At 43.4% G+C, this 21,185-nt stretch overlaps 1 protein-coding gene across 3 annotated transcripts in view; it reads left to right on the forward strand.

Moving 5' to 3' along the window:
- Window positions 1-21,185, forward strand: part of dnah7 (dynein, axonemal, heavy chain 7) — a 222,361-nt gene that overhangs the window by 83,809 nt on the left and 117,367 nt on the right. For 2 of the 3 annotated variants that reach the window (XM_045206528.1, XM_045206529.1), the window contains exons 22-32: window positions 1,554-1,694; window positions 7,413-7,625; window positions 7,782-7,891; window positions 8,182-8,350; window positions 12,271-12,373; window positions 12,869-12,996; window positions 13,317-13,529; window positions 14,726-14,824; window positions 15,246-15,494; window positions 19,159-19,308; window positions 20,677-20,859. In XM_045206528.1, coding sequence (XP_045062463.1) covers window positions 1,554-1,694; window positions 7,413-7,625; window positions 7,782-7,891; window positions 8,182-8,350; window positions 12,271-12,373; window positions 12,869-12,996; window positions 13,317-13,529; window positions 14,726-14,824; window positions 15,246-15,494; window positions 19,159-19,308; window positions 20,677-20,859 — 1,758 coding nt within the window. The remainder of the gene's footprint in view (window positions 1-1,553; window positions 1,695-7,412; window positions 7,626-7,781; window positions 7,892-8,181; window positions 8,351-12,270; window positions 12,374-12,868; window positions 12,997-13,316; window positions 13,530-14,725; window positions 14,825-15,245; window positions 15,495-19,158; window positions 19,309-20,676; window positions 20,860-21,185) is intronic. The other variant, XM_045206530.1, reaches the window with a different exon arrangement.

Genomic DNA, 21,185 nt, shown 5'->3' on the forward strand with positions numbered 1-21,185 from the left:
CTGCGGAGACAGAATTTTCTTAAGCCGGCAGAAATTATTTGAGATAAAAAGTACTTGGGGAATTACTCTAGATCAAATTAAACCTGATAGTTTAACTATTTAGGCCTAGTAAGCGCTATGTGAAAAAGTAGATTGTGGTGCAAATGATTTGAAAATACTAATTTTTCCAAACCAATTTTCTCCCAAGTCTTTTTTTTTTTCTATAGTAAAAACAAAAACAAAAATAGGGTGAGAAAGATTGTTCACAACGTCATATAGGGTACTCATGGCTATATAACCAACTCAGTGACCTTGTGGCTAGTGTCCGCCCTGATATTGGAAGGTTGGGAGTTCGATCCCAGGTGGAGTCATACCATAGACTGCAAAAAAAAATAGGACCCGATGCGTCTCTGCTTGGCACCCAGCATTAAGGAGATAGATTGGGGGTAAGGCCCTGTGATAGGATCCTCTCCTGAGCGTGTACTTGGACATCAAATTGCCTCACACTACAGAAACAGGATATAGGCTCCTGCGCCTGTGAGCCGTTCTGGCTCGCAGTGCTACTTACTTAGGCGATACAAACTTGATTTACTCTTTAACGGATTGCATTTTTTTTTAAAGTGAGGCGAGCGAGTGAATAAAAAAAGAATTTGATGTAAAAAATAAATAAATATGTTGACACCTTCTAAAAATACTAAGCAACCTTAGTACAACATCTAATGGACGTTACCAATACATTTTAGCCTTTTGGTATAATAGTTTTGTAATGACAGTCACAGGGACCACAGTTGAGTCCTAGTCAGGGAACCCCCTAATTAACTACATTGGTGTCTGTTGGATAGCACCATTGAAAGCCTGTCCCGGCTGAGTTTTAGGCACAGTTAATTTTTCAGATGCATAGTTCTGCAAATGTGTATAATTGATGTGCTAACGGAAATATATACATAGCAGTAAAGTAATCAGACCTATTCTTGCTATAACAAACTGCTTTCACTTCTACTCAGCTTGAATTCTACATTGAACACATCCCCCGCTACCATACAAATATTTTTAGACAGCTGAAGCAAGCACACACATTTTCTTCAGGAAATGTACCATTTCTAGTTTAGTCATATTTATCTTAACTTAGAGGTGTTTGCTTTGCAGGCTGACTAGCATCTATTGAGTTGCAATGTCCCATAAATGTAATGCCCAAATCAACTTGAAGTATCTACAAAACAAGTTTTGCAACCACATAATCCAAAAGGAAGGCTGCAGCTAATCTTTTTTCCTAAAATTACTGTCCGTGATTCACAAATGACTATTTTGATTCATATGATTTGATTCACTGTGATTGACCCGCATCCCAACTACTAGAATGGCAAAGTTAATAGTTTGTTTCGTCTAAAAGAATCGATTCATATTAATCAAATTAATCGTTCAAATGTATTTATTTAATTTTTTAGAAATGTGACGCAGGGCCCGTTAAACAGAAAATCTACTTTGTTAGGCCTTACTCGAGGCTATACACATTCTCTCCTAATTACAGTGTTGTTTTGATCATTATTTTCAAATCCAATGGTTGTGTGCCCCAGGTGATTGGGGAGGCCATTGAGGCGTACCCCAAGGACCTGAGGATCAACTGGGTGCGTACCTGGCCTGGCCAGACGGTGCTGTGTGTCTCCCAGGTGTACTGGACCAAAGACATTCACGCGGCCATCGTCTCAGGGCAGAAGGTACTACATTGGAAAGAGTTTACCTTATATTATATCTGTTTTATAGCACACTGTATTACTTATACAACTAATACAAGGACAGGACATGAGACGGGAGTAGAAATTAACGTGGGCATTGTTTTAATATGTTTCACAGGAATAACATTCCAAGCATTTCAACGTAAGTAAGCAAGGGGGGGGGGTTACAGGTGCCCTAAAGGGACAAAACTAGAATATCAATACACAACATATTCCTCCCCCTTTACCTTTGATGACTCATAAGAAAAAAGTAAATATTCACTTTTTTGCCTATTGTTTTCTTAATGTAAATAAATGAACTTTTCATAATAACCTTTTCTAAACTAGGGATATAGGGTAGACTGCCTCAGTCCCCAGACTTAACCCTGGGGTGTATTCTTCCCCAATGTCGGAGGTTAGTCTGAACTAAATAGTCAACCTGTCAGGGGGCCGTCTTTCTCTTGCAGGGTAATGACGACGTACAGGTGAGTCTACAGTCACATTATCTCTGAGTCTGAGTGGTGATGGTGTATGCCCAGACTGGGGTGCAACAGTACCCTGAGTAGGCACTCTGGCTGGTTCAGGTGAGTCTGGAGCACTTTCCACATTTGTAGGTTGCTGCAGTGTATGTTCAGGTGATAGCTCGTAGTCATGGTAGGTCTCCAGTAGCTGATCTTGGTTTGTCACTTGACAGGAGTCATCTCTGAGGTTGGTTCCTGGCAACAGTCATTCCACGTGTCTCTTCCAGATGATGTTTTCCGGTGTGTGAACTGTGTAGGACACAGGCCCTGTTTGTGCAACCACTGTGGCTGGTATCCACTTTGGACCTTTGCAGTAGTTCCGAGCAAGAACTCTCTCTTCAGCTATGAAACTTCTGTATTTTGCTTTGCTCCGTCTCTCCACCTGTGCTCTGTGTTGTGTCTGTACAACCTGTCTCGTCTTTGGAGGTCTCAGGAGGTCGAGTCGCGTGCAAAGCTGTCTTTTCAACATGGCTGAAGCGGGTGCCACTTAGGTTGTAGCGTGGGGAGTGTTTCTGTAGGTTAACAGGAAGGTGTTTAGACGCCTATTGAGGGAGCCGTTCCCTTGTGATGATTTTAAAGCTTGCTTCATCGTTTGGACAAACCTTTCAGCGAGGCCGTTCGTTGCAGGGTAATACGGCGCTGACTTGATGTGCTGAATTCCATTTGCTTCCATGAATGACCGGAACTCTTCAGACACCATTTGGGGGCCATTATCACTAACGAGTTGCGTTGGCAAGCCGAAGCGACTGAAAATTTACCGCAGCTCTTCAATGGTTCTCTCCGCTGAGGTGCTCTTCATCACTGTGTCCTCAGGCCATTTTCTACGACTAAGAACATACGATCCTCCAGTGGGCCTGCATAGTCTATGTGGACTCGCTGCCAAGGCTCCTCTGGGAAGTCCCATGGGTGTAGTGGCACTAGCTGAGGCATGTTCCTCATCTTTTGACATGCAGAACATGACTTGACCTTGTCTTCGATAGCTGCATCCAGACCTGGCCACCAAAAGTAGCTGCGTGCAATCTCCTTCATTTGCGCCATGCCACAGTGCCCTGAATGGAGTTCTTCAAGCACCTGCCTTCTCAGTGGCGGCGGTATGATGACTCGAAAACCCCATAGCAAGCATCCAAACTGAACTGTGAGCTCGTTTCTCCTCACTAGGTAAGGTTGTAGGCTGTCCGACATCTCTCCTTCATTTCCACGAGTGACAATGTCCACGACCTCAGACATCACTGGATCAGTGTGGGTGAACTTTTTCACTTGGACAGATGTAACTGGGGCGTTTGTCACTTCCTTGAAGTAGAAGATTTCAGCCTGGGAGTGCTCAGTGTGTGCGACAGGTAAGGGAAGCCTTGAGAGGCCATCTGCATTGCAGTGCTGCTCAGACCTTCTGTACTTGATATCATACTGGTGAACAGATAACAATAACGCCCATCGCTGCATGCGGCTGGCTGCAAGCGACGGAATGCCGGGGTGGGGACCAAAGATGGAGGTGAGGGGTCTATGGTCCGTCAGCAGTGTGAATCGTCGGCCAAACAGAAACTGATGACATTTCTTAACTCCAAACACAATGGCGAGTGCTTCACGCTCTATCTGTGCATAATTGCTCTCGGCTTTACTTAAGGTCCGTGATGCGAAAGCAATTGGCCTTTCTTCACCTGATGGCATGATGTGTGAGACAACCGCACCAACGCCATAAGGCGATGCATCACATGCCAACTGTAATGGCAAGTTGGGGTTGAAGTGGGTTAGGGCCTCTGACTGAACTAAGGCTGTTTTCACTTTCTTGAAGGCCTCCTCACATCTGTCTGTCCACTTCCACTGTTTGGTTTTGTTCAAAAGTTCATGCAGTGGCTTTAACATGTTAGCTAGGTTTGGCACAAACTTTGCGTAGTATGTCAGTAGTCCTAAGAATGATCTCAGCTGACTCACGTTCTGTGGGGATGGAGCTTCTGCAACGGCCTTCACCTTCGATGGCGCCTTGTGGAGCCCCGAACTGTCGATGACGTGGCCTAGGTACTCAACAGAGGGCCGGAAAAACTCACATATGTCCTTCCGGACCCTCAGACCGTACTCCTCCAATCTCTGTAGTGTAGCGTTCAGGTTTCTCATGTGCTCATGCTCGTCTTTGCCGGTGATGAGTAGATCATGGAGATAACATTGGACCCCAGTGAGCCCGCTCAGTATCTGGTCCATAGCTCTCTGAAACAAGGCCGGAGCTGAGGTGATTCCAAAAGGAAGCCTCCGGTACCTGTACAGTCCTTTGTGAGTCAATATGGTCAACAGTTCTTGTGACTCTTGGTCCACATGCATCTGTAGATAGGCCTGACATAAGTCTATCTTACTGAATTTTTGTCCTCCAGCTAAACCAGAAAAGAGGTCGTCAATGAGGGGTAGTGGATATTTTTCAGCAGTCAAGACTGGGTTAATGGTGACTTTGAAATCACCACAGAGTCTGAGTGATCCATCTTTTTTTTATGACTGGAACAACGGGTGTAGCCCACTCACTAACATTCACTGGATCCAATACTCTACTCTCGACTAGTCTGTTTAGCTCAATTTCAACTTTTGGTTTTATGACGTATGGGACAGGTCTACCTTTGAAGCATTTTGGCTTGCTGTCTGGTTTCACGGTCAGTTTAACTGTTATGTCCTTCATACTGCCAAGTTCTCCTTTGAACATATCTGCGTGTTTCCTCAATATCCCTTGTAAGTTTGTGTCCTCTTTTGCAACCATGTGAATTTCCTGCCAATTTAGTTTGATCTTTTCCAGCCATGTGCGTCCTAGCAATGCTGGATGGTTGCCTTTCTCGATGTAGAGTGGTAGCTTTACCTTCTGTTTGTTGAGCTCCACTGTAACAATCACGCTTCCTCTCACTGGAACAATCTCACCAGTGTATGTTTTCAGCGTCATCTTTGTGGGCTGTAGTGTGAGGTGATGTAGTTTCTCCTTGTATACAGCCTCAGACAGCAAAGATATGGCTGCTCTGGTGTCCACTTGCATCCGTACTGCGTTTCCATCCAGTAGCGGTGTCTCCCAGTACCCGTATCCATTGTCTGAAATTGACATAACATGCAACGATTCTTCCCCTTCAGACAGGGTATCACTTTGTTCATCCTGTGTGTGCTCCATTTTATGCACTTTCTTTTTGTACTTCCTGAAGTCACTTTTCCTTTGTTCAGTACTTTTGTTTGATTGTGTCTTTTTGTTTTTACATGCACGTTCGATGTGACCCATTTTACCACAACTTCTGCAGTCTAAGTCTTTGCACCAACACTCCTCTGCTTGGTGACCTGGTTTCCCACAGTGATAGCATGGCTTCCCACCTCCTGCCTTGTTTTTTAACTCCATAGACACCTTATGCTCTTTGGTCGATGCACTTAGCTATTGTGCGTCTTTATTTTCCATTTCCATTGACATACTCACTTCTCTTGCTCTCTGCAATGTTAAGTTACTCTCAGTCAAAAGGTGTTTCTGAATTGCCTCGCTGCACATGCCACACACTAACCTATCACGTATAGTGTCACTCATTGATCACCCAAATTCACAGTGTTCAGATAACTGTTTCAATACAGCCACAAACTGTGAGATTGATTCCCCCTCCTCTTGATTTCTCTTATGAAACCGGAATCTCTCTGTGATTATCAGTGGTTTGGGAGAATAATGTCCTTTTAAGGTAGCCACAATTTCATCATATGATTTATCACCAGGTTTTTCAGGCGTTACTAGGCTGCGCAGTAGATTTAATGTTTTTCCTCCCATAACAGTAAAACATGTTGGCACAACGACTTCTGCTTTAATTCCATTTGCCAACACAAAGTACTCAAAGCATTCTGTGTAAGAACTCCATTGTTCCACAGATTCATCAAATGTTCCTATATTTCCAATCAATGCAGACATTTTCGGTTTATTTTTCTTTCTTTTAACTCACGATGACTTCACTTTCTCCCACAGCGAAACTCTTCCTATCCCTCAAGGCTCTCGTTGCTATGACATTAAAGGCATCACTCGACTGGCTAGCTCCACGTTATGTTTGCGTCTTTCTACAGCGAGAAAAATAAATAACGAATTTAACTCAGACTTTCTGCCGAAGACGATGAGCACAAACGTGAGAACGTTTCTTCCTCGTCGCCAGTTTTGTTGTATAGCACACTGTATTACTTATACAACTAATATAAGGACAGGACATGAGACGGGAGTAGAAATTAACGTGGGCATGGTTTTAATGCGTTTCACAGGAAGAACATTCCAAGCATTTCAACGTAAGTAAGCAAGGGGGGGTTACAGGTGCCCTAAAGGGACAAAACTAGAATATCAATACACAACAATATCATATAATATCTACAGATGAAAACTAGCCAGCTGGCTTAATCTGGCACATCTGATTGATGTGCATTGTCACTGTCAAATAAATAAAGTAAATACAGAATTATAAACTGTGTGGTTCAAGCCCTGCATGCTGATTGGCTGACAAATATGTTTTTTTTTACTGCTCTAATTACGTTGGTAACTAGTTTATAATAGCAATAAGGCACCTCAGGGGTTTGTGGTATATGGCCAATATTCCACAGCAAAGGGCTGTATCCAGGCACTCCGTGTTGCGTCGTGCTTAAGAACAATCCTAAGCCGTGGTATATTGGCCATATACCACATCCCCTCGGGCCTTATTGCTTAATTATAAACTGGGTGGTTTGATCCCTAAATCTTGATTGGCTGAAAGCCATGGTATATGAGACCGTGTACCACGGGTATGACAAAACATTTATTTTTACTTATGAAATTACGTTTGTAACCAGTTTATGATAGCAATAAGGCACCTCAGGGGGTTGTGGTATATGGCCAATATACCATGCCTAAGGGCTGTATCCAGGCACTCCGCTTGCGTTGTGCATAAAAACAGCCTTTAGCCGTGGTATATTGGCCATATACCACACCCCGTCGTGCCTTATTGCTTAAATGTAGGCTGCTATCATGCTGCAGAAGAGATTCAGTGCCATCTCACACCTAACTGAGGAAGAACCACTTGACGAGCACTGGTGTGTGTGTGTGTGTGTGTGTGTGTGTGTGTGTGTGTGTGTGTGTGTGTGTGTAAAAACCCACACAAGGTACTGAGTGTGCATGGGTGTATGCCTTTGCATACAACCCTATGATTGATGTATATTTCCCTGTCAAACCAGTGATGTCTCTCTTTTGTTTTTGCAGGCCCTGGATGCCTACCTGCAGCAGAACAACAGTCAGATCGATGACATTGTGATGCTGGTGCGCGGGAAGCTGTCCAAGCAGAACCGGGTCACCCTGGGTGCTCTGGTGGTACAGGATGTCCACGCGCGAGATGTGCTAGCCACACTGGTCCAGAAAGGCATCAGGGACGAGACTGACTTTGAGTGGCTCAGTCAGCTACGCTACTACTGGGTGGTAAGTGTATGCGTGTGTGTGTGTGCGTGCATATGTTTTTTTGGGGTGTGTATGTGTGCATGCATGCATGTTTTGTTTGTGTCTATGTATTTGACCTTTGGCTCCATTAAGTACTAACTGACCAGGTTTGTGTTGACTTGACCTCTATATATACAGGAAGACCGTCTCCAGACTAAGATGATCAACGCCGGCCTTGCTTATGGTTATGAGTATCTGGGGAACACACCACGCCTGGTCATCACTCCACTTACTGACCGCTGCTACAGGTAAGGACCACCAATACTCACCACACTCATTGGCAAGTCAGGACCCTCAACATGCTGATGTGCTGCAACTGTAATTCAATCCTCTAAAATCAGAGCTAAGTTCAAATACTATATGAAATATTTCAAGCGACTTGGTCTAGTCTGATTAGAGTGCCAAGTGGGCGGGGTTTGCACTCCTTGTGACTATTCTATTGGTTTCATTGTGCCAGGCAAGCTCAATCAAGCCTAGATAAAGTATTTGAAATGATTTCAAATAGTATTTGAACACAGGTCTGCCGCTTCTTCTACAGAACACTGTTTGGGGCCCTGCACTTACACTTGGGAGGGGCCCCGGAGGGCCCCGCGGGTACAGGGAAGACGGAGACCACCAAGGATCTGGCCAAGGCTGTGGCCAAGCAGTGTGTGGTCTTCAACTGCTCCGACGGCCTGGATTACATTGCCCTGGGCAAGTTCTTCAAGGTGAGCATATCCCTCTAGCGTGGTAAAACCTGACTAAACCTGACTGAACCAGACGCTCACCATTGATAAGTGAAGTGAAACAATGGTGAGTGCAGCGTTCAGTCTCGTTTAACCAGGCTAACATCCCTCACACCCACTCTTAGTATAGGGCTCAGCTTCTAGTTGGCATGGCTCTATTGATGAGTGGCCTATGCTCATCAATACAGTTTTAAAATGATGATTAACAAAAAACTTTAGCCCGGTACAGCCGGCATAAGGAGAGACGAGATGAGACAAACTAGCCAGTTTTAAAATGTTGTGTTGTAGAATAGCTGATTTAAAGAGGCGGCATTCAGATCAAAAAGATGAGATGCATGGCTGAGACTGTTTCCATGGTAACAGTGACTCTTTTTAGAATGATGAAACTTTGAAACAAAGTTGCCACTTGTTGTAGCAAGTGTTGTAGCAAACGAGTATCATAAAATACATGCACCACAAACAGGGCACACGTGCAGCTAGCTAGCTGCTTGGCTAAATACAGAACATCAGTGTACTGTTCTTTGATTAGCTAAACAAATCCGTCTCATCTCAAGTCTTTAGCTAAGATTTGACATGTTGAATCTTGGAAACTCCAGCAGCCGACGTTCTGAAACTACACCATTTAGATCAAGCAAACTTCATAAAACCGTCTCGTCTCGGCTGTTAGATCTGTACCGACCTTTAGAGGAATTCTGTGAGACAGTTATTTACTCAAATATGATGATAACAGTTTATAGTAACTGCTTAACAGAATTGTATATATTTTTTTATACCCAAAAGTATAAAAAAAGGATACCCATGGCATGGCCCCAAATGCAGGTCATTGTGATTCAGGACACTTGTATACGAGCTTAGATGATTTTTAAGAGAGTCCTTAAGGGTATTCCTCTTTAATTTAAATCACATTTTAACTCATCCTTTACTCAACATTTCTCTGCCAACACGAATATGGACTGACAAATTCTTAATATCCACACTTGACACATTGTTCTAACAACACTGCTGGAGCCATGCTGTACAATACAGATATTGTGTTTTGGGTGGCATGCACTTTGAGACTTTTAGCCTTGAGTTAAGGATTTTCATCCAAAAAAGCTGAATGTCCCTTTTTTGGGAAATATTTAACTGGTAACTAACACTCCCAAGGTTGAGAGCTCTCCTGTTGGCCATGATGGGTACTAAGACATAGGCTACTACTGAACCTCCAAATGAACTTGCGTGGCAGCAAGATGGATATCACAATGAAGTGGTTGCCTTGGCAACCACAAGTGGTCCAAGTTACACTGTGTGTATGTGTGTGTTTGTGTTTCAGCTGTTTGAAGCTGGTGGACAAAACTGCAAGCAAATCACTCAAAAGCTAAACTTAAGGAGGGAAGGGGGAGAGTTGATTGAATTCAGGCTGTATTGTTGCAATCTGCCTAGTTTCCACCGGGGGCTTTGTTTTACATGTAACTCGTGGTCCTCTGTAGCTCAATTGGTAGAGCATGGTGCTTGTAACGCCAGGGTAGTGGGTTCGATCCCCGGGACCACCCATACGTAAAAATGTATGCACACATGACTGTATGTCACTTTGGATAAAAGTGTCTGCTAAATGGCATATTATTGTTATTATTATTATTAACTCCTTTAAATTACAAGTGCCAAGGTATTTATATGAGGAGACTCACTCAATTTGGGCTCCATTCAAAGTGCAAATATGTACAGTGAAGGAAAAAAAGTATTTGATCCCCTGCTGATTTTTGTACGTTTGCCCACTGACAAAGAAATTATCAGTCTATAATTTTAATGGTAGGTTTATTTGAACAGTGAGAGACAGAATAACAACAAAAAAATCCAGAAAAACTCATGTCAAAAAGGTTATAAATTGATTTGCATTTTAATGAGGGAAATACGTATTTGACCCCCTCTCAATCAGAAAAATTTCTGGCTCCCAGGTGTCTTTTATACAGGTAACAAGTGAGATTAGGATCACACTCTCCTAATCTCAGCTTGTTACCTGTATAAAATACACCTGTCCACAGAAGCAATCAATCAATCAGATTGCTAACTCTCCACCATGGCCAAGACCAAAGAGCTCTCCAAGGATGTCAAGGACAATATTGTAGACCTACACGAGGCTGGAATGGGCTACAAGACCATCGCCAAGTTCCTTGGTGAGAAGGTGATAACAGTTGGTGCGATTATTCGCAAATGGAAGAAACACAAAATAACTGTCAATCTCCCTCTGCCTGGGGCTCCATGCAAGATCTCACCTCGTGGAGTTGCAATGATCATGAGAACGGTGAGGAATCAGCCCAGAACTACATGGGAGGATCTTGTCAATGATCTCAAGGCAGCTGGGACCATAGTCACCAAGAAAACAATTGGTAACACACTACGCCGTGAAGGACTGAAATCCTGCAGCGCCCGCAAGGTCCCCCTGCTCAAGAAAGCACAAATACAGGCCCGTCTGAAGTTTGCCAATGAACATCTGAATGATTCAGAGGAGAACTGGGTGAAAGTGTTGTGGTCAGATGAGACCAAAATCGAGCTCTTTGGCATCAATTCAACTCGCCGTGTTTGGAGGAGGAGGAATGCTGCCTATGACCCCAAGAACACCATCCCCACCGTCAAACATGGAGGTGGAAACGTTATGCTTTGGGGGTGTTTTTCTGCTAAGGGGACAGGACAACTTCACCGCATCAAAGGGACGATGGACAGGGCCATGTACCGTCACATCTTGGGTGAGAACCTCCTTCCCTCAGCCAGGGCATTGAAAATGGGTTGTGGATGGGTATTCCAGCATGACAATGACCCAAAACACATGGCCAAGGCAACAAAGGAGTGGCTCAAGAAGAAGCACATTAAGGTCCTGGAGTGGCCTAGCCAGTCTCCAGACCTTAATCCCATAGAAAATCTGTGGAGGGAGCTGAAGGTTCGAGTTGCCAAACGTCAGCCTCGAAACCTTAATGGCTTGGAGAAGATCTGCAAAGAGGAGTGGGACAAAATCCCTCCTGAGATGTGTGCAAACCTGGTGGCCAACTACAAGAAACGTCTGACCTCTGTGATTGCCAACAAGGATTTTGCCACCAAGTAATAAGTCATGTTTTGCAGAGGGGTCAAATACTTATTTCCCTCATTAAAATGCAAATCAATTTATAACATTTTTGACATGTATTTTTTTTGTTGTTATTCTGTCTCTCACTGTTCAAATAAACCCACCACTAAAATTATAGAATGATCATGTCTTTGTCAGTGGGCAAACATACAAAATCAGCAGGGGATCAAATACTTTTTTCCCTCACTGTACGTCTGTGATGCCAATGTTGTGTGCTCTAGAGAAAAGCATAGATTTTGTTTTATCCACATTCAGTACCAGTTTAAGGTCAACAAGTGAGTTTTGTATGACATTTAAAAGCAGTTTGTTGATCAGCACAGTGTCATCAGCATAAAAGTGTACAGTTCTTCACTAAGGAACCAATATCGTTAATATACAATGTGAGGATTACTGGCCCTAGAATAGACCCCTGAGGTACTCCTTTTGTAACCTTGAGGAATCATGAGATTGAGATCTATCAGTGAGGTAATTATTGAACCAGTTGCAGGCATTTTGATCAAGTCCCGACAGAGGACAACCTAGGCAACAACAGTGAATGATCCAAAGTATCAAAGGCTTTAGATCTTTAAACATAGTTTTTTATCTAGAGAGCGTACAATAACATTGACTAAGGGATGCAGCTGAGATGGTACTATGTCCCTGTCTAAATCCTGATTGACATGTGTTCAGGATACAATTCCTAGATGTGCATAAATTAGTTTCTACTAAAATTATGTAAGTTTACTTACTAATTTCAATTGACTGTAATTCTCAATTTGAGGTGCATGTGCACGTTTCTCTTCTCATATCTCTTGTCGCTTGGCAGGGTTTGCTGTCCTGTGGAGCCTGGGCCTGCTTCGACGAGTTCAACCGCATTGACCTGGAGGTTCTGTCAGTGGTAGCCCAGCAGATTCTCACCATACAGAGAGGTGTGTGTTAGAGAGTCCCATAGAGAATGTCCCCATAATACACATTCTCACACCATACAAAGAGGTGTGTAGGTGTATAGTTCAGCTGTTAGTACTTCAACCTTGGAGCATTTCGCCACATGTTCTTACTTGTCGTTAGCATTGTCAGTCAATGGCACTGGTCAAATGTAGTCCCGGTCTCTGTAATATTTTTTTTTTTTACATTTAGTCATTTAGCAGACACTCTTATCCAGAGCAACTTACATTTAGTGAGTGCATACATTTTTCATACTGGCCCCCCATGGGAATCGAACCCACAACCCTGGCGTTGCAAGTGCTATGCTCTACCAACTGAGCTACAGGAGGCCTAATATAATAATAATAATAATAATAATAATAATAATAATAATAATAATAATAATAATAATAATAATATGCCATTTAGCAGACACTTTTATCCAAAGTGACTTACAGTCATGCGTGCATACATTACAATATATACATTGTCTCTCTCAGGTATTACTTCCCATGCTGAGATGCTGCTGTTTGAGGGGACGGTGCTAAAACTAAACCCCTCCTGTGCTGTGTTCATCACCATGAACCCAGGATACGCCGGTCGCTCTGAACTGCCAGACAACCTAAAGGTACCCGTGCTAAATGTATTACTATTGGTATCTGAGAACACAAGAGCACAAGCCTCAGTGACTGTACCCAATAGCCATTTGGTTGTATGGGATCACTTGATGGCATACATTTACATTTTTAAAAAAATTTTAGTCATTTAGCAGACGCTCTTATCCGGAGCGACTTACAGTTAGTGAGCGCATACATTTTCACTGGCACCCTATTCCCTACATATTGCACTACTTTTGACCAGAGCCCATAGGGTTGTAATGCACTTTGTACGGAATACGGTGCCATTTGGGAAGTATGCACAATTTTGGTGGGTGTTTCCTTTCTCTAGGCTCTCTTCAGAACGGTGGCCATGATGGTCCCGGACTACGCCATGATATCTGAGATTGTGCTCTACTCTTGTGGGTTTGTGACTGCCCGGCCACTGTCGGTGAAGATCGTAGCCACCTACAGGCTGTGCTCAGAACAGCTGTCCATGCAGCACCACTACGACTACGGCATGAGGGCCGTCAAGTCTGTGCTGACCGCCGCAGGGAACCTGAAGGTACCTGTCACAAGTCTCCACAATGTCACCACATTGACTCTTTGCCCCTGTCATTCAGGTCCCTACAGTGTATCCACAATAAGCGTATACCCCTGTCCTCTTAAGTTCCCACAATGTTCTCCTCTACAGCTGTGTTTCTTAATCATGTTCCTGTGAACCCAAAGGACTACACAACTGCTTCCACTAATCAACTCATCATGAAACCTTTGATTAGTGGAATCAGGTGTGTAGTGCTAGGGCAAAAATAAAAATGTGGCCACCTACAGGTCCCCACAAAGTCCCCACATGTATCCTTTGCTCCTTTCCTGTCACTTTCACTATTGTGATGTTTTTTTATGTTGCTAGATCAATTGGACAAAAGGGGACATTATTGATAACAGTTGTTGGTAATGGGACAATTTGTCCTCTCAAACCAGGTTGTCATTGTCTGATTTCCAGATGCTATTTAGAAGAATATAAAGTTGAACATTACTCTTTGCAACCACATTAGATTGTCATCACAATGTCAAAAGAGACTATTTCAGTGAGAAATTGGGGCTTTCGTTCCAAACACGCAATGACAAAGCAGAGTACAATGAGTGGGAACCTGGAAGATTGACTTTCAAAGATAAAGATCTGAACCCAGAACCCGGTTCCCCATATAATAGAAAATGTGCTTTCCCAGGCTCTAAGTGTTGTTTTCAGAGCGCCACAGTGCATTCATGTAATTTTTACATCAATTTCAGTACTGCTTCCGCCGGGACTTTTACCCTGTCACCTCTTTCAAAATGACTTTTGGAAAATAGAAGTGTGCATTTAGCCCCTGAGCCAAAGCGGCAAATACCACTGAAGGCTCACTCGTCTGAAAGAGAGTGTGTGTCAGTGCACACAAAGGCTCCTGAATGATGTCTACCCCACCAGGCCCAAACTTGTCTCCCTCTCATTATGTCTCTACCTCTTCACACCATCATCTCTTTCGCTCTCTCTCTCTCTCTCTCTCTCTCTCTCTCTCTCTCTCTCTCTCGCTCTCTCTCTCTCTCTCTCGCTCTCTCTCTCTCTCTCTCTCTCTCTCTCTCTCTCTCTCTCTCTCTCTCTCTCTCTCTCTCTCTCTCTCTCTCTCTCTCTCTCTCTCTCTCTCTCTCTCTCTCTCTCTCTCTCTCTCTCTCTCTCTCTCTCACTCTCTCACTCTCTCTCACTCTCTCCCTTTTGTGTCAAAGCTGAAGTATCCTGATGAAAATGAAGACATCCTGTTGCTGAGGTCAATCATCGACGTCAACCTGCCCAAGTTCCTTGCGCATGATCTGCCACTCTTTGGGGTGAGAGACTTTGCAAACTCACTTCCTGTCAATATAGGTTGGTTCAAATCGATTCATGTCAGTCCATGTTAATTCCTGTGAATTCACACGACCTCAAGTGAAGTCACATAAGGGTAATTCAAGTCTATCCTATTAGAATCAAATCAATTCTGTCTTGTTTTCTGGTTTGGGAGTTTGCACTGCATTTGCTCTAAGAGTGACATATGAAGCTATGTTTATGTTATATGTATTAATGGTGTGTGTATGCTTTGTGCGAGTGAATGCATGTGTGTGTGGGGTGTGTGTATGAGTGTGGTATGTGCATGTGTGTGTTTGTATGTATGCACGTGTGTGTGTGTGCTCACAGATTTCTCATCCCTTCTCTTTGACACCCGTTCACCTCCATATTCCCACTATAATCTATACGTATGCATCTTCCCAGGGCATCACCTCTGATCTGTTCCCCGGGGTCAAGCTCCCCAAACCGGACTATCGTCTCCTGCTGGAGGCCATCAAGGAGAACAGCGATAAGATGAACTTGCAGGTGACAGATTTCTTCGCAGAGAAGATCCTGCAGATCTTTGAGATGATGATCGTGCGCCACGGCTTTATGCTGGTGGGGGAGCCCTTTGGTGGGAAGACGTGCGCCTACCGGGTGCTGGCAGCAGCCCTACAAGACATCTGTGAGAAGGTAACTTTCACTTCTTACATACAGATGGTGTATCTTCATTAGATCATCCTGCTGCTGCAGGATTCTTTTCCTGCTGTGTGAAACTGGCTCAAAATAAGATATGGCATTTTAGTTAAATTCTGTGTCTAAAACACCTTTTAAAGACCCACAAGAAATTCACTTTTTTTCATTCACTTTTTTTCAGCTGAAAGATGATTATTTTCAGGGCTGGGTTTCATTTGAATGTTACCACCCACCAGCATGGCATTGTTTATTAACCAGAAACACCTGCAAAGTTCTTCCTCTTCGCGAGTCGTAACTGAGCTGAGCCAAACAGCTTTTCGCCGTAGCCTACTTGGCCGCCTGAGTCATGGCGTAAATGAAAATAGGAGGTGGAAACGTTCATTTTCAACCATTCCCAGCCGCGGCACCGGGCCATGCAAAACGAACTCACCTTCGCTATATGCTCCATTGCTTTGATTGGTGCAGCTACAGTAGATCCACAAGTGTCTATCCTGTAATGAAAAGGCACCCGTGAAAGAAAAATTAACTTGTTTATCAATTTTTTTGTGCTGTTACATTTGAATTGGTCTTTCAGGTTGTTACATATAATTTGCGGCATGCATCATGAGCAAAGTCATTGTAGCCTATCCCTATAATTTCACTTCCCCAACCATGGCATCAGCACGGGCTGTCTTGGCTTGCTGTACCGCAGCCGAATAGCCTGCCAGCAGCCTACCAATGGTTACACCGTGTTGTAGAAGATCGCGTCTCTAGTCCAAACTATTCAATAGGCTATCCATATTACCGGAGCTTCATCTATTCTTTCTATTTCTATGGCGGATTCGCGGACACATTTTATGGAAGATGCCAAAACTTTGGAGATAACAATAGATCGCAAATTTACCCTATACTTATGATAAATCCAGCTCCAGAACCAGCCATAGCTTAGCCAGTTGGGTAATCTTTTGAATACGGTATAGGCCTAGTTAAAAATAAATAGCAACAACAGATAACATTAGCTAGCTAGATAAGGTTAGCATGTTAGCTAGCTACACTGACAGCTGTCAGCGCTTTACTTGTTGGTATTTATCCACTCCCCGTGGAAATCACCACAATGTTCCCACCCCCAATTCGTGAACATGTATTAGCAGTCTGCGTCATTAGAGTTGGTGGGTGCATTTAAACCCCTCTTGTTCATTTTCATAGAAATAGAAGGTATTGAGATCAAATGTGACACTTCAGTGCCATGGTTGACTGGCTGGTGAACAAATTGCGGATTGAATTTTCCAAGGCATTTCATTCAGTATTTTCTTAGGGCTGAATCTTGACTTGAGATGCGCTCGTAAAGCAACCCTCGGACCTAATCTCCAATTGACATCCATGCATGAGTTTGTGGAAGCTCCTGTTAGCCGTGCTTAAGTGTCCAATCACTTTGGCTGCCATAATAAAAAGAGAACCACGTTTTCTGAATCAGAATCACCTTTATTCGCCAAGTACATTTACACATACTCAGAATTTTACTTGGTGATATGGTGCTGCTAGTGATGGACAACACTTGGACAGAATACAGACAGAGGAGTTTAAACAAAGTTATACATTATATACAACTAGGTAGAAATGAGCATAGACCTATAAGAGTTTGAGCAGTGGATATACAAATATACAGTTGGTCTACAGTTAATATACAGTGGATGTGCAATTTTGCAGTATCAGTATGATTGTACAAAACATTAGGCACACCTTTCCTAATATTGAGTTGCACCCCCTTTTGCTCTCAGAACAGCCTCAATTCGTCAGGGCATGGACTCTACAATGTGTGAAAAGCATTCCACAGGGATGCTGGCCCATGTTGACTCCAATGCTTCCCACAGTTGTGTCAAGTTGGCTGGATGTCCTTTGGGTGGTGGACCATTCTTGATACACACGGGAAACTGTTGAGTGTGAAAAACCCAGCACTGTTGCAGTTCTTGACACACTCAAACCGGTGCGGCTGGTACCTACTACCATACCGCGTACAAACACTTACATATTTTGTCTTGCTCATTCACCCTCTGAATGGCACACATACACAATCCATGTCTCAATTATCCCAAGGCTTAAACATCCTTCTTTAACCTGTCTCCTCCCCTTCATCTACATTGAATGAAGTGGATTTAACAAGTGACATCAATAAGGGATCATAACTTTCATCTGGATTCACCTGGTCAGTCTATGTCATGGAAAGAATGTTTTGTACACTCAGTGTATCTAAATGCAGAGAGATTAACATAGTGTGGATGCAGTGTAGTGCAGTTATTTTGTGTACAGTTCAAAGATGGCTTGGTGTGGTGTGCAGCATAGAGTGCATAGTCCTTTAGTCTCAATGGGCCAGATGTCCGGTTGGTAAGGGCCACAGCATGGGGAAAGAAACTGTTCAGTTGGCGGGTGGTTTTGGTCATGATTGACCGGAACCAGTCTGCCAGAGGATCATTTTTGGAAGAGGGGGTGACCAGGGTGGGAGGAGTCGGCAATAATCTTTGATGGAGGGCAGGTGGCAGCTGATGATCTTCTCTGCAGACCGGACAATGTGTTGCAGTCTGCCCTTGGAGCAGGCATATGCAGACCCAAACCAGAGAGTGATGGAGGAGGTGAGGATGGACTCAATGATTGATTCGTAAAACCAGATCAGGATTGACTGGGAGATTTTGAGTTTTTCAGCTGTGTTTAGTTCATCTGCTGGTGTGCCTTCTTGGTGACCGCTGGGATGTTGTCCTCCCACTTGAGGTTGTGGGTTGATGATAGTCCCCAGGAATTTGAATGATTCAGCCGTGCTAACAGCTGAGCCATACATCTCGAAGGGGAGAGATGGTGGGGGCGTTTTCTGATGTCAACCACCACCTCCATGGTTTTGACTGTTGAGTTCCAGGTTATTACGACTGCAGCTGGTGAGTCAAATCTGCAGTAAAACTGGTTTAGTTTATTCGGCAGTGAGGGGTCGTCTGCCATCTGGGACTCTGGCATTTTGATTTGTAGTTGTTAATTTGTTTTAGTCCTTTCCAGACAGATGAACAGTCGTTGCTGGAGAGCTCCGACTCTAGCCTGACTTTTTGCTGCTACTTGGCTGCCTTCATTTCTGAGTGTAACTTTTTCTTGGCCACTCTACAGAGGTCCCTGGTCTCGCTCCTGTGGTCTTCTTCTTTTGGCAGAACTTGATCTAGTTAGTACATCCTTTCCCTATAGTTGGTCCACCTCTGCACTGTTTACTAGACTTCACTGGTTCCTAGACAAGCACAGCACAACAGTTGTGTGTTTACATTCCAGATAGGCCTTCTAGCGCTTTCCCAGGGAGGAGACAGAATGGCAAATGATGGAATGCCGAATGATGTCACATTTATCATCGCCCCCAGCAATGCTAGACTCAGAAACACCACTCGCTGTGGCTCTTCTCTTTTGTTTGGAGAAGCTCTTTATCATGGAGACATTGATCTCGGAGGCGATTTATGCCTTGGCAGAGGGAGTGTGGTCAAATGAGGTGCTAGCCTAATCTACATTGTGTTCTAGCTGTCTTGTTTGTTAGTTTTTTCAAATGGGCTTGGATCTGTTATCTATTATAAATAACTGGTTTCTATTGTCAAGAGATAATGTTGCTAATCAGCTAATTTTGTTTGTGTGTGTGTCTGTGTGTGTGGTCCATGTACTGTAGGGTTTAATGGATGAAAACCGGGTCCAGATCACGGTTATAAATCCCAAGTCCATCACCATGGGCCAGCTGTACGGTCAGTTTGACCCGGTCTCTCACGAGTGGTCGGACGGCATCCTGGCGGTCAGCTACAGGGCCTTCGCCTGCTCTCAGGTAAAATGGTCATCCACGGTCAACTCCAAAACCAGAAAAAAAGTGGCACTCAGAACATTCAGACAGAAACCGCAATGACCAAACTCTAAATATATGGCTCTGCTGCCATGTACTGTCTCCATGGAAACAGGGATTTTAGCGACAATCTGCAGATGATCACCTTTTAAAATGAGATTAAGATGTTCACAGAGATCAATAACTCAAAGGAATTAACTTGGTGTCACTGCAGTGGGTCAAATGCTGTGAGACCTTCGTCTAGGAGGCTGTTAGAAATGACAGAATGACAGTAAAATATCTTAATTTCCCTATTAAACTAAACCACTGTCATTTCTCAGTCAACAATTGTAATTGACAGAAACAAAGGGTAGTTTTGACACCTTTTGATCATACTTCTCTTCAGAAGCTTGTTGTTTTTTTCCAAAATATTTCCCTTATCAACATGAGGTGTTGAAGTAAACAGGTATTTTCAATATGTGTTGACAGCTTATGTATTAAAGCAATAAAGTGCGAGTACCACCGAACGACGCCTGGCTTCACTAGGATAGAAGTCTTTATTTACTGCTTGTTGTTTAACACAATAAATCTGGTAAATTCCAGTTTTGTTGGCACTTTAATTTGAAGTCATTAGCTTTGACACAGGGAGCATCTGCATACTTAATGTGATTTTTTCCCCCCTGGTTCAGGGAGATCTTTTCAAGTAATGTTTTCTGTCAGATGATTACATTATGCTTTCTCTGCTTTCTCGAGCACCAGATGGCCCAAGCCGATCGCATCTCGAGTTGTTTATATTATAACAAATCAATTTAACCAGAACTCCTGCCAGCTTTCTCACTGGAGAATTGATGCTTGATGTCGACCTCCATTATGCATGTGTAGGTGTTAATTTAAATCAGTTCAGCAATGCTATATTTGTATATAAGGCCTGTTATGACCTTCAAAGGTGGACTTGATGTTCCTAATGTCAGAGAAAGTATTAATATGTGAATATGATTATTGGTTAAATCTTATGGGCCATCCTTAAATCAACTTAGACTTACCAAATCATTTTCTTTAAATGTATTTTTAAGCCTTTTCAGAAACTTTTAAGCTCCACTAATACCTCCCCAATCCCTCAAAAAACTTTAAGCACTGCAGGGTCTCCCTTGATGTAGTTTTCCTTTTACATTAGGTATTTTATTTAAGACTGAAACTGGCGTGACCATAACCAGTGGTGACACCAAATATTGAGAGAGTTAGCATTGTTAGCAATGTTAGCAGCCACACAGCTACGTAAACATCTGGGTGCACATGAGTCCACTCCTCTTTTGTGCTACTTGAAAGCTGGTAGTTAGAAAGTACCACACAGCACACACCTCTTTCCAACCTTAGAGTCCGGACAGGAAGTGGCTGATCTTTGACGGGCCGGTGGACGCTGTGTGGATCGAGAACATGAACACGGTGCTGGACGACAATAAGAAGCTGTGCCTGATGAGCGGCGAGATCATTCAGATGTCCCCGCAGATGAGCCTCATATTCGAGCCCATGGACCTGGAGGTGGCCTCCCCAGCCACGGTGAGACTGGGAGTTGTAGTTCTATTGAGCCAATTTGTAGTTCTCTAATACATGCAGCTCTGATAATGGTGGGAGAAGAAGTTCTGTAAGGGCTAATTGAAGTATTATCAGCAAAAAATATCAGTATCTTCGTCACATCTTGCATAACTCAAGGTCTCATTCAATCACAAATATTATAGATCACAAATATTTTAACCAACTTAAAGTCACTGTTAAATATGTTTTTATTATCTGCACTGTGTTATGATGTCAGGAAACATCAGGGGGATTTCATGCGATTTAATGACCCAAACAAAACAAGCATCAGGTAAACATTCTCTCTGAAG

This window comes from Coregonus clupeaformis, chromosome 23 (genome assembly GCF_020615455.1).
Source record: "Coregonus clupeaformis isolate EN_2021a chromosome 23, ASM2061545v1, whole genome shotgun sequence".
NCBI classification, from domain to species: domain Eukaryota; kingdom Metazoa; phylum Chordata; class Actinopteri; order Salmoniformes; family Salmonidae; genus Coregonus; species Coregonus clupeaformis.